The sequence below is a fragment of the Cherax quadricarinatus genome, chromosome 49, assembly GCF_038502225.1.
Source record: "Cherax quadricarinatus isolate ZL_2023a chromosome 49, ASM3850222v1, whole genome shotgun sequence".
In the NCBI taxonomy this organism is placed as follows: Eukaryota; Metazoa; Arthropoda; class Malacostraca; order Decapoda; family Parastacidae; genus Cherax; species Cherax quadricarinatus.
In genome coordinates this window covers 17,839,576-17,854,689 of record NC_091340.1, presented here as the reverse complement: position 1 = coordinate 17,854,689, position 15,114 = coordinate 17,839,576, and the positions used below count along the sequence as shown (strand labels likewise).

The 15,114-nt window shown below is 38.3% G+C and overlaps 1 protein-coding gene across 1 annotated transcript in view; it reads right to left on the bottom strand.

Annotated features, from left to right (window-relative positions):
- Positions 1-15,114, bottom strand: part of Nulp1 (Nuclear localized protein 1) — a gene marked incomplete at its 5' end in the record, with an annotated part of 92,759 nt that overhangs the window by 61,214 nt on the left and 16,431 nt on the right. Inside the window, 1 exon segment of the mRNA XM_070095227.1 lies at positions 7,792-7,899. Within this exon segment, the coding sequence (XP_069951328.1) occupies positions 7,792-7,899 (108 nt within the window).

Genomic DNA, 15,114 nt, shown 5'->3' with positions numbered 1-15,114 from the left:
GGTAGAGGATGGCTCAGTTTGTGATGATTATGTCAGGTTTACCCTGGCCTATGGAGCTAAAGTTGGTACTGACGTGTCGGCCAAGGCGTATTAGGCATTTTTATGTGACTAGTTGGTGTAACTGTCTGTCTGTGTCTGTGTAGGTTAGTGTATCATGGAATGCTGTTTTGCATTTAGATCAGCAAGAAGATAAATAGGTATGCTGGTGTGCTTAAAGAGAGGAGTTACATCAGGAATGTTTATGCTGGAATTTGGCCATGAATAGGTAGAGTAAATAACTATAGGTCTGTGAAGGGCGAAAAGTTTTTTAGCCATGCTGTAAAGTAGGTGAAAGGAATGTTTAGAAATTTATGCCGTATAGAGCTGTTCACTATAATGGCAATGCCATTATTGGGTTCAGCACTAGATTGGCGAGTAGTGTAGCCCCAGTGTCTGATTTGTCGAGTGCCTTGCACACATTTGCTGTTTAATAGCAGCACATCTGGACGTTCGGCCTCAATGAATTCAGCCAAGACGTGTTTATGCTGTAGCTGCATATATTAAATAGTGTGACCTTAAGAGCCATGTTCTGTGTTGCTGGTGGGAGCAGAGTGAAGGTGGCATGCCAAATCCTGTTTTGGGCCCATGTGAAGTTTACCATCTGCAGTAATTTGTTTTGTGCATAAATCTCTGCATCTGTTTTGTGTGTCTGAAGAAGAGGAACGAGCAGTTTTCTGGGGTTTAATTGATTTATCAATGCTTTCCCGCTCTTGTCTTGTGTTAATGCATATGTGTTCTTAGGGCTGTTGTCTTTACTTCTAGTGGAATAGCATGTAGAAGAGACTGAGATAGGTTGTTGCAAGCCCACACTGAGGGAAGCACAACAATAGTGGAAGAGGTAGGGTTAGATGGTTCAGTAGGGACTGGCGTGGATGTAGGTTCAGTGAGAGTAGAGCTCGTCACGGCATTATGCCCGGTGAGCGCCCCGGCATAATGCTGTGATGAAAATCAGAGGCCTACCATACAGAGAGGTCTTTTTTCGTCAGTGCATTCTGCTGGGTATCAGCTGTTAGCATGATGTCATGGCCTGCTGCCATACTTCACAGTGACTTCTCATTGCTCACGTGGCTGCCAGGGTGAGAGGAAGTGTTGCACTGTTGTCTCTCATCTGCCCCATCATTTATCCAGTGTTCCTTTTGGTTTTGGGGGTATACATCTTTGATTATGGGTAAAAGAAAGTCTTTAACACCTGAAACTATAGCTCAAATCATAGAGCTTCAAAAAGCTGGTCACCAGATGAAAGAAATAGTAGAGAATGTTAGTGTGTGTGAACATTCAGTGAGGAACTGGGTGCAGCATTTCAAGGCTGGTGGCAGTGTCGAGTTACCGTCTGCCAAACCTCGGCCTGACCCCTCAAAGAAAACATCTGTTCGTACCTTAACTGTGTTAAAGAAGCAGTTAGAGAGTAACTGCTTCTTTAACACAGTTAAGGTATGAACAGATGTCTTCTTCGAAGGGCCAGGCCGAGGTTTGGTAGATGGTAACTTGACACCTCCATCAGCCTTGAAACGCTCCACCCAGTTCCTCACTGAATGCTCACGCACACTAACGTTCTCCACTATTTCTTTTGACTGGTGACCAGCTTTGTGAAGCTCTATGATTCAAGCTATAATTTCAGGTGTTAAAAACTTCCTCTTGCCCAGAGCGACGCATCACCAACAACAAACATGGACGACTCACCCTCACCCACCAACCCAGGCGACTCGACAACACCACCACCAACCGTGACTGACTCCCTCTCTATCTCTACTGCCTTCAAAGGATTTAACCCAGTTGATATGCTCCCAGGTACGACTAATGATCCTGACACACTAAAGCACTACATCACCACCCTAACGGCGGATAACTTGAATCTTCATGCTGAAAATATGTCTCTTCATGCAACAATAACAAACCATGAATCTAAGTTACTTCGCCTTGAGAACAAGATCAACAACCTTGAACAACAGCTAACATCATCTGGCATGACTGATTTTGGCAAGACCTTCCAATCAGTCATAGCCAGCCACACAGATCAAATAACTTCCCTAAACACGAAGATTGATAATGCCGTCAAGGACTGGAAAACAAACATGGATACCCAATTGAACAATTATTTTGCTAACCAAGATGATAAGGCAGAGCAAGACAAGTTATCTGATGCAGTAGTAATTAACACTCCCCTCTTTCCCAGCGAATTAAACCATTCCAACTGCAAAGATACAACTCTCCAGATCATACGTGACCACCTACATGTTAATGTACCAGTGTCGGAAATAAAAGGATCGCGGTTACTAGGGAACCAAAGTAGAAAAAGTGTTATGCTCAGATTTCACACACAAGACAGGAAAAAAGATCTAGTAATTTCATCTATTAAAGCAAAAAAAGATATATACATAAATGAGTCTCACAAGAAAACGACAGAACCTCCTGTACAGAGTGAGAAAACTAAAATGTGAGAATAATGATAAAATTCACCAGTGCTTTGTACGTGATGGACAAATTCTAGTGGAAAAACTAATGTAGGCCGTGTGTACTACATTACAAATGAAAATGAACTAGCAAACTTCCTTCATGATGCAAACATTAGTCTGACTGATATTAGTGACCAAATCCTTACAACGTTAGTGTATGTTACTATGTCATTATAGAACTAATCCCTGTACTATCACCTCCTAGATAGTATTTACTACCTCATTATCCCAGGTGTCCCACAGTTCTTTGTGTGACCCAATTTGTGTTATCTTCCCAGATTCCCGCTTCACAATTTATTTTTTGTTAATAGGATACTTACTCTTTAATAATATCTGTATTACCTTTTTCTTTCCTACTTAAACACTGTTAAAATTCTCTTATAATCATACCTAATTTTCCCTTTTCTCCCAAACTACAAATAACAAACTAGTGTATGTTCCTACTACACTACTGTGCAATACCTTGAACCATCCCTCACTAGCTAGTATCAACTACCTCAAATAATATTCCTATAGTGATATTAATTGCTCAAACTTTATGCTATAAGGCAATTCCTACTCTCAGATTATTTTCATATCTTAGTGACTATATTGTGTGTGCAATTAGTGTATATTTCAATTACATTATTGTTCAAGGCCCAAAACTATCTTTTGCTGCTACTACCAACTACCTCATATTATATTTTACTTTTTATAGTACAATAAATTGCTCAACTTCTTATATATAACAAACCAGATCTTACTCACAAATCAATATCATATCTTAGTGACTATCTGCCAATTTAACTTTGTTTACCATTATTTAATTTAGTCCCTATATATTTTCTCCTTTATATTATCTTTACATAACAACCTTAGTTCATATATTTCACAATTGTTAAAATAATCAAGGTGCTATTCTCAGGTGCTAAAGTGTAATAAGTTCACTATTTTGCCATTATATTCCCTAGCTCATTTATTTGATTACCACTTTATTTGTTCACCACAAAGTTTTTTTTTAGTCCCTTTTATATTGTCTCCTTTATTTTAGCTTTAAAGAACTACCTTAGCTCAAATTTTTACATTTATTAAAATAACTCAGGTGCTATTTTATAGCTTTAGAATATTTACTTTGTCTTATACTTAATTCTAACGATAGAATCACTATAAATCTTATGATAACAAGCATTGATCCTGATACCAACCTCTTATTGAATGACTTAAATGAATCAAACAGTAACTGTAATTACTACACAGCAGAACAATCAAAGGCACTTCTCAGAGCCAACAAAAACATAACCGTCTTTAACTACAATATCAGATCTTTAAGTAAACATTACGATGACCTCATAGCATTACTAAATTCCCTGCATGCCAGTATATCCATCATTACTCTCACCGAAACCTGGCTAAAGCCTGATACTACAGATGTCTATGCCATTCCTGGTTACACAGCTATATACTACTCAAACCAACTAGAATGTATCACTAATACTTGCACAAGTGATGAACATAGAGAATATATAATAGCTAAATTCAAATCCAAATACCTACAAAAACCTCTCACAGTGATAAACATCTACAGAGTACCACAGTCAAACATTAGCCATTTTAGTGAAAACCTAGGAAGTATGATAACTGATGCACGCATTAACAAAGATCACTTACTACTCTTAGATGACTTCAATATAAATCTCCTACAAGACCAGGACCCACACGTTACTGAATTCACAAACATTATGAGTAACTGCATGTTGCTACCAGCAGTAACAAAACTTACAAGAGTTACAGAGACTAGTGTTTCCCTACTAGACCACATCTGGACCAACACCACATCCCTTTTAAAATCAGGCATAATCACAGATAATACCATAGATCACTACCCTACCTTCATCACAAATCTTGGCAAATTACCCCAAGACACTACTAAAGTCACTTTCAGAATTCACAATGAGGCAGCCATTAATAACTTCACAGCAGCAGTGACAAACATTGACTGGCACACTGAGCTAGAAATCTATACATATATCTATATTGACGAATGTATTAATAATTTTCTAAAAAAGACCCAATACCTCTATAACAAGCACTGCCCCCAAAAAACTAAACAGATGACAGCTAAGAGACTGAACAGTCCCTGGCTATCACCCAGCATCCTCAAATCCATAAATACAAAGCACCTATACAAAAAACAGTACAGAATGGGTCACATAACCAGAGACCAAACAAAACGTTACTCGTCAATCCTAACCAGCCTGATAAGAAGGGCTAAAAAACTGTATTATGAGAACAGATTATCCAACTTACGAAGTGATATAAAAAAGACCTGGAAAACCCCATCAGAATTCTAGGAACAAAAAAGATATCACGAAATAGCGAAATTGAATTAACAAAACCAGATGAACCCCAACTCCCGCCAACTGAAACAGCAAACAGACTCAATAATTTCTTCTCCACTATAGGAAAAAACATTGCCAATAAAATCTCAAGCTCAGATACCCCACCCAATGACTACCTCACTGGCAACTACCCGAACACACTGTTCCTAGCTCCGACTAACCCTACTAAAGTCTCCCTTATTATCAACACACTAAAAAACAAGACAGGAGATTTAAATACCTTACCACTCTTTATATACAAAAAAGCATCACAAGTACTATCACCAATCATTGCAACACTCTTTAACAAATCCATAGAATCCTCTACCTTCCCTACAGTTCTCAAAATAGCAAGGGTCACCCCGATCCATAAGGGAGGAGACCAAACAGACTTGAATAACTATAGGCCAATATCCAACTTACACCCTCTCTCTAAAATCTTTGAAAAATTAATTCATAAGCGAATCTATTCCTACCTCATCTCCCACAACATACTCAGCCCCTGTCAATTTGGGTTCAGGCCTAATAAAAATACTAATGATGCTATTATACACATGCTAGAACACATATACACTGCAATAGAGAAAAAAGAAGTCCCACTGGGGATCTTCATTGACTTGCGTAAAGCTTTTGATACAGTTGACCATGACTTGCTCCATATAAAATTGTCACACTATGGTATAACAGGGCACTCCCTCAACTACCTAAAGTCTTACCTCAGCAACAGAAGCCAATGAGCACACAAACGGGGCAAACTCTTCCACACAACCAATTACAGTTGGTATCCTACAGGGAAGTGTCCTAGGCCCTCTTCTCTTTCTCATATACATAAATGACCTACCAAATGCATCTCAACTACTCAAACCCACACTATTTGCAGATGACACTACATATGTCTTCTCTCATCCGAGCCCAGTCACGCTAGCCAATACTGTAAATACCGAATTACAGAAAAGATCTACCTGGATGAGTACTAACAAACTTACTCTAAACATTGATAAAACCTACTTCATTCAGTTTGGTAACAGAGCTACAGACGTCCCTCTTAACATAATGATAAACGGATCACCTATCACAAAACTCACAGAGGGAAAATTCTTAGGAATGCACCTTGATAATAGACTCAAATTTCAAACACATATACAACAAATTTCCAAAAAAATTTCCAAGACCGTAGGCATACTATCGAAGATATGGTACTATGTTCCACAGTCAGCTCTCCTGGCCCTATATCACTTACTTATTTACCCCTATCTCACCTATGGAATTTGTGCATGGGGCTCAACAACAATAAACCATCTCAGATCATTAATTACCCAACAAAAGGCTGCAGTCAGAATGATAACAAATTCCCACTACAGGCAGCACACTCCACCAATATTCAAAACTCTAAACCTACTCACCATACAAAACTTCCATACTTATTACTGCACCTACTACTTACATAGAACAATTAACTCGGATGTAAACCCTCCCCTCAAACTTCTTACCAACCTCAACAGAACACATGACCATAACACAAGGCACAGATCACTCTTTGATGTTCCTCGTGTCCATCTCACGCTATGCAAAAACTCAATGCACATAAAAGGCCCTAAAATCTGGAATTCACTACCTGTGAATATAAAAGAAACACTGTCTGTTTATAAATTCAAGTCTCTTCTTAAAAATCACTTACTCACCCACAACTAAATAAATACTGAATAATTGTATCTCATAAATTTTATCTCATGTTTCTCATTATTGTATCTCATAAATGTCTAACCTGTGACCCAATCAAACTTTTTTTTTTTAAATACATTACGTAACAGAAAACTCCATTCTACTGAATGCACAGCAACACAGTAAATGACCATATGACCTGTCTTTGTAATACTCATTTGTGCTAAATTGTTATCTGTTTACAATAATGTTTTAACCACTGAATATATCATTGCTTAGTTAATCTTAAGTTAATTTTAAGCCTGCCCATAATGCTCTGCATACAAGGGGCTTTGGCATGTTGCACTGTAATAACTGTATTCCTTTGTAATCACTGTATCATGTTCAAATAAATAAATAAATAAATAAATAAAATAAATGTATAGCCCCAAAACCAAAGGGAACACTGGACAAAACATGGGGCGGATGAGAGAAAACAGTACAACACTTCCTCTCGCCACGGCAGCCAAGTGAGCAATGATAAGTCACTGTGAAGTGTGGCAGCAGGCTGTGACATCACACTAACGGCTGCTACCCAGCAGAATGCACTGACGAAGAGAGACCCCCCTGTATGTTAGGTCTTTGATTTTCATCACAGCATTATGCCGGGGCACTCACCCAGCATAATGCCGTGACGAGCACTGTAGGTGTGGTGAATTTGGTGTCACACCTATATAAACATACATTGAATCTGTATTGACACACATTACCCATATATAACATTGGTTTTAGGTGAAAATGAAACTGCTGTAGAATTAACCCTATGAACATGTTAATACTAAATATTATTTAGTTAAAAATATTTACAGTGAGAATGTGTAAAAGTTAGAGGAGAGTAATAATAGCACCTTAAGGAGTAACTATGAGAAGAAATTTCTTCCACACTATGATGAAGACCAAATAATCTACCTTTATTTCATAAAATAATTTTTTAACTAGGAGTGGTATGTGTATACTGCCTGAAAGCTTGTAAACTTAAGTACTGAAACTAGATTATGGAGAAAAAAGAGCTGATACAGTCAGTAGTAAAAGTAATCATCTTTGAATAACCTTAACTACCAACAATCAAAAGTTTTACTTTATCTAAATAATGTTACATGATTATTTCCCAGTTATAATACATTTTAAACTTTCTGACAAATACAAAGCAAATTCATTTGTTGCAATATTTGATTAGTTCATTCATATATAGTAATTCCCAATGTAAAAACTTTTGCAATTAGATTAGATTCTGAGCTTACCAATGCTGCTGCCTTCACTAATTCTCGTTTGTCCCGTGCTGATGACTGATCCACACCAACACTTAGATGGAACAGTGCCAGAGGAACAGAGAAGGCAAAACTTGGCAGCTGAAAAATACACCACTTTCATGTTATATTTGTTAATGATCCTGCAATAGCTAGTGCATGCAGTCCCATGTAAATACCACAGCCCAGATCAACACCTGTCTAGAGGAATGGGTCAAGCTTCTTCTGGAAGACAGAGGCCAATTAACCCTTTCACTGTTCAGACCCCTGATCTGAAACTTGCCCACAGTGTCCAAGAATTTTCAAAAAATTTTTTTGCTATTTTTTCTTATGAAATGGTAGAGAATCTTTTTCTGAAGGTAATAAAACAAAAAGTATGAAATTAAAAAAAAAAAAAATGATGAAATTATGCTTTCACGAATTTTGCTGTGGCAGCAACATTTACGTATTGGTGATTTTGCGCACTTGAGTCCTATTTTAGGTCAATTACATTGTTTCAGTTGACCAAATTCTTAGCTATTTCACTAGTATGTCTTCCATTTTATCACTGGGCACAAGAAATGGCCCAGTCAACTATTTCAACTACCTAATTAAGTGATCAGAAATTGGTAATTTGGCAAATTTCACACAAATTTTAAAACATTCCAATTTCAAAACAAACAATGCAGGCATTCCTGGCACTAAAATAACATTTCCTCTGTTCAGGCTTTACATATGAATTCCATTTTGATTTTTTATTCACATAAAAAAACAGATTTACTGTTATGCAATATTGTAATAATGATATAATTTTTTTTTTCTTTTTCAACAAGTCGGTCGTCTCCCACCGAGGCAGGGTGACCCAAAAAAGAAAGAAAATCCCCAAAAAGAAAATACTTTCATCATCATTCAACACTTTCACCAAACTCACACATTATCACTGCTTTTGCAGAGGTGCTCAGAATACAACAGTTTAGAAGCATATACGTATAAAGATACACAACATATCCCTCCAAACTGCCAATATCCCAAACCACTCCTTTAAAGTGCAGGCATTGTACTTCCCATTTCCAGGACTCAAGTCCGACTATATGAAAATAACCGGTTTCCCTGAATCCCTTCACTAAATATTACCCTGCTCACACTCCAACAGATCGTCAGGTCCCAAGTATCATTCGTCTCCATTCACTCCTATCTAACACGCTCATGCACGCTTGCTGGAAGTCCAAGCCCCTCGCCCACAAAACCTCCTTTACCCCCTCTTTCCAACCCTTTCGAGGATGACCCCTACCCCTCTTTCCTTCCCCTATAGATTTATATGCTTTCCATGTCATTCTACTTTGATCCATTCTCTCTAAATGACCAAACCACCTCAACAACCCCTCTTCTGCCCTCTGACTAATGCTTTTATTAACTCCACACCTTCTCCTAATTTCCACACTCCGAATTTTCTGCATAATATTTACACCACACATTGCCCTTAGACAGGACATCTCCACTGCCTCCAACCGTCTCCTCGCTGCTGCATTTACCACCCAAGCTTCACATCCATATAAGAGTGTTGGTACTACTATACTTTCATACATTCCCTTCTTTGCCTCCATAGATAACGTTTTTTGACTCCACATATACCTCAATGCACCACTCACCTTTTTTCCCTCATCAATTCTATGATTAACCTCATCCTTCATAAATCCATCCGCCGACACGTCAACTCCCAAGTATCTGAAAACATTCACTTCTTCCATACTCCTCCTCCCCAATTTGATATCCAATTTTTCTTTATCTAAATCATTTGATACCCTCATCACCTTACTCTTTTCTGTGTTCACTTTCAACTTTCTACCTTTACACACATTCTCAAACTCATCCACTAACCTTTGCAATTTTTCTTTAGAATCTCCCATAAGCACAGTATCATCAGCAAAAAGTAACTGTGTCAATTCCCATTTTGAATTTGATTCCCCATAATTTAATCCCACCCCTCTCCCGAACACCCTAGCATTTACTTCTTTTACAACCCCATCTATAAATATATTAAACAACCATGGTGACATTACACATCCCTGTCTAAGACCTACTTTTACCGGGAAGTATTCTCCCTCTCTTCTACACACCCTAACCTGAGCCTCACTATCCTCATAAAAGCTCTTTACAGCATTTAGTAACTTACCACCTATTCCATAAACTTGCAACATCTGCCACATTGCTCCTCTATCCACTCTATCATATGCCTTTTCTAAATCCATAAATGCAATAAAAACTTCCCTACCTTTATCTAAATACTGTTCACATATATGTTTCAATGTAAACACTTGATCTACACATCCCCTACCCACTCTGAAGCCTCCTTGCTCATCCGCAATTCTACATTCTGTCTTACCTCTAATTCTTTGAATTATAACCCTACCGTATACTTTTCCTGGTATACTCAGTAAACTTATTCCTCTATAATTTTTACAATATCTTTTGTCCCCTTTCCCTTTATATAAAGGGACTATACATGCTCTCCGCCAATCCCTAGGTACCTTCCCCTCTTTCATACATTTATTAAACAAAAGTACCAACCACTCCAACACTATATCCCCCCCTGCTTTTAACATTTCTGTCATGATCCCATCAGTTCCAGCTGCTTTACCCCCTTTCATTCTACGTAATGCCTCACGTACCTCCACCACACTTACATTCTGCTCTTCTTCACTCCTAAAAGATGGTATACCTCCCTGGCCAGTGCATGAAATTACCGCCTCCCTTTCTTCCTCAACATTTAAAAGTTCCTCAAAATATTCTTGCCATCTACCTAATACCTCCCTCTCCCCATCTACTATCTCCCCTACTCTGTTTTTAACTGACAAATCCATACTTTCCCTAGGCTTTCTTAACTTGTTTAACTCACTCCAAAATTTTTTCTTATTTTCATTAAAATTTCTTGACAGTGCCTCTCCCACTCTTTCATCTGCTCTCCTTTTGCACTCTCTCACCACTCTCTTCACCTTTCTTTTACTCTCCATATACTCTACTCTTCTTATAACACTTCTGCTTTGTAAAAACCTCTCGTAAGCTACCTTTGATATAAATAATATATATAAATAATAAATATATAAATAAATATATAAAAAAAAATAAATATATAAATAATATATAAATAATGTCAGCATATTTGTGAAAGCATGTTAGACCCACCAGTTGATGTGTATTAGATGCAAGACATGATTTGTTTACTACTCAAAGTAGCTATTTTCAGTCCTAAAACTAATCAAAATTATCTCAATTTTTATAATATATCTTTCATTCTATCAGATGAGACCAAGAAATCGAGAATACAACCACAAAGACCATACAAAGATACTCTACAAAGTTACTGTTTTAAACCAAAAACACGGTCGGAGTTTCTTCTCATTATGCATTGTGTGCTGCAGGATTATTTTTATGTAGTGCACACTTACTCCACTGGCCCATTCTCTCATATCTAGGCCCAAATTTACCACTCACAGCTTATTATCTGTGTGAGCTGAGCTCATCACAGTACTACAGCATGGTCAGTGAAAGGGTTAAGTGTAGTTATTACCTTCTCTTTTCAATGGGAGTACATGTATACTGCACTATTTACCATGCATTCAGCTCTCATATAAACTAATTCTGGTAAGTAGATTTTTAAGTCTATCCAGTATTTTCCAAGTGTAAATTATGATTTCTTTCTCACTTGTATTCAGTGAATATGATTTAAGTGACTTTAGGCATTCTTCAAAATTTAGGTGTTTAACATAATTTAAACAGGCAGCAGAAGTTCTCTGAACATTATCTAGGTCTACAAATTCAACTGCCTTAATTTCTTAAATGTGAAGAGGGATTCTTTTTTTTAACCCCTAAATGGTCCAAACGTATATACAGTGGACCCCCGGTTAACGATATTTTTTCACTCCAGAAGTATGTTCAGGTGCCAGTACTGACCGAATTTGTTCCCATAAGAAATATTGTGAAGTAGATTAGTCCATTTCAGACCCCCAAACATACACGTACAAACGCACTTACATAAATACACTTACATAATTGGTCGCATTCGGAGGTAATCGTTATGCGGGGGTCCACTGTATACGTTTTTACCGCTAGTGCCCCAAACGTATATATACGTTTTATTTTTCCTGCCTTCAAATTTGGCACGATTGGCCTGAGATGCCTTGCCAGCATAGAATGGGTCCTAACACTCAGTGTGCGCAGTATTAAAAAAATCTGGGACCACTTAGTACCTTGTGGGAGCACCAGTTCAAATGAGCGCCAGATAGAGCAAACAGCGCAGCAAACACCTGGGATTCACTGATGTCATGTAGTATTAACAATCCCATTTTAAGAGGAAAGTGATTCTGACCCTGAGTTTAGTGGCTCTGAGGTGGATGTTGCCACAAGTGGTAGAGGAAATATCAAAAAACCTCGATAATAACCCATGTGCAATATTTGTGCAACACCTTTTCAGAATATCTTATAATCTATGCCCTAAGTCAAGAGAAACAATTCTGGCTGGCTGGCTGCCTGGCTGATTGATTGGCTGGCTAGCTGGCTGGCTAGCTGCATGGTGGCCATCTATGTGGCTGGCCAGCTGCTGGAGGCCTGGCTCTATCTCTGTTTGTCTGTCTGTATCTATGTCTATCTCTGTCTGTCTTTGTGTATCTTTGTCTCTGTCTATCTCTATCTGTCTTTGTCTGTCTCTATCTGTCTATCTCTGTCTCACAGGTACACATAAATACATGTATGCATAGTGTAAATTACCTAGGATAACCCAAAAAATCCAGACAAAGTGCTATACTCTGCTTGAAGATGCGAGTAAAGGTGATGACGCAGTTTTGCGGCTCTCTCTGAGACAGAGAGCTAGACGGATAGACAGATAGACAGGGAGCTTGACAGACAGACAAATAGACAGACATGTTTGTGTACCAGTGAAAACAAAGGAGGGCGATGCTCATCAAACGTCACCTCTAATCGTTTCTTATCTGCTGCACCCTCCCCCACCCTCGTGTATGCTCATCAAACAACAGCTCTTTTCAGATGTTATCTCATCTTATCATGGCACTGTCAGGGGTGGACTTTGTTTTTCATGCTTCAAGGGAACTTATTACTTTCTTCTTCTTCTTCTTGTTTTCTTCTTCTTTTTTCTTTTTTTTTTCTTCTTTTTTTTCTTCTTTTCTTCTGCTGCTCCTCCTCCTCTGCCTTCTTCGTCTTCTTCTCCTCCTCCTCCTTATTATATACTTCCACATATCGAAAACATTGCTGGGACATATAAACACTTTGTATATATATTCCATGACAATAGTAAATGGCTAAGGCAGGTGTAAATGTCCACCTGTCAGCGTGTTTGTGACAACGTGAGTACAGTTTCAGTACCTAATACTAGTGTCAGAACAAAGATTGGTTATGAAATGACAAGAACTACTATAAATTGTAATTATCAGAACATGAAAATTATATAAAATATGAAAAGTAGAAAAAAAGGTATATCGGCAACACTTTTGCAAGCAGCAGCACTCCATGTTGCCATCAGGTGATTCCCAAGAGCCAACTTTGCAGCCTCATATCTCGGTAAGTACTGATTAAATTTTTTTTCTTATCCTATAACACTTAGAAAAATGTGCTCTTTTTTTCAATAAAAAAATTTTTTTTTTTATTTTTCAAAATATTCGGGGCACTGGGGTAGTGAACGTATATACACGTTTGGACCGTTTACGGGTTAACAAAACAGCCATTTCTCGCCAAAGAAGGATGATCCAAAAAAGAAGAAACGAAAGTTTTTATTTTTTATTTATTATCACATCGGCCATTTCCCACCGAGGAGTGGTGATCCAAAAAAGAAAAAAAAAAACTTTCATCATTATCATTCACTCCATCACTGTAGTGTACCTACACTACACTTAAAAAACTGCAAGATATCAACACCCCTCCTTCAGTGCATGGACTATACTTCCCACCGCTAGGACTCAAATCCAGCTAACCGGTTTCCTTGAAACCCTTCAAAAATGTTACTCTGATCACATTCCAACAGCATGCCTAAGTCATAAAAACCACTCGTCTCCACTCGCTCCTATCTAACATGCTCACGCACTCTTGCCGGAAGTCCAAGCCCCTCGCATACAAAACCTCCTTTACCCCCTCCCTCCCACATTTCCTGGGATGACACCTACCCTGCCTTCCTTCCACTACAAATTTATATTCCCTCCAAATTATTCTATTTTGTTCCATCCTCTCTAAATGCCCACACCACCTCAACAACCCTTCCTCAGCCCTCTGGATAATACTTTTAGAAATCTCACACCTTCTAATCTCCAAGGAACATATTCTCTGCATTATATTCACACCACACATTGACCTCAGACACAACATTTACACTGCCTCCAGCCTTCTCCTTTTTGCAACATTCACCACCCATATAAGAGTATTGGTATAACTATACTCTCATACATTCTCCCCTTTGTTTCCATGGACAAAGTTCTTTGTCTCCACAGACTTCTCAGTACACCACTCACTTCTTTCCTCCCATCAATTCTATGATTCAACTCATCTGAATACATTCACTTCTTCCATACTCCCTTCAATATGATATCCAATCTTTCATTGCCTAAATTTTTTGCTATTCTCATCACCTTGCTCTTTCCTATGTTCATTTTAATTTCCCTCTATTACATACCCTACTAAACTCATTCACCAACCCCTGAAATTTCCCTTCAGAATCTCCCAAATGCAGTGATATCAACTAAAAACAACTGTGACAACTCCTACTTCATGTTAGATTCTTTATCTCTTAATCCTACACCTTTTGCCAACACCCGAGCATTCATTTCTCTTACAGTCCCATTTACAACATGCATGGCCTATGGAGGATTCTTCTCCACTCCACACACTCATGCATGCTTGCTGGAAGCCCAAGCCCCTCGCCCACAAAACCTCCTTTACCCCTTCCCTCCAACCTTTTCGAGGACAACCCCTACCCCCCGCCTTCCTTGCCCTACAGATTTATACGTTCTCCAAGTCATTCTACTTTGTTCCATTCTCTCTAAATGACCAAAGCACCTCAACAACCCCTCTTCAGCCCTTCGACTAATACTTTTAGTAACACCACACCTCCTTAATTATAAGGGGAAAATGCATTAAAATAGTAAGGGTAATATTAAAGGCTGCAATTTTTAAATTAACATTATCATATGACTACAGTGGTCCCTCGTTTTTCCTAAGGATCGAAAGCCGTAATTTTCGAAAATCGTAACATTTTTTCGTGAAAACATTGACTCGCGAATCGTCGTTTGACTCGCAAATAGTTGTTCGTCTCGGACGTGCACGCACGGCTCCCAGCTG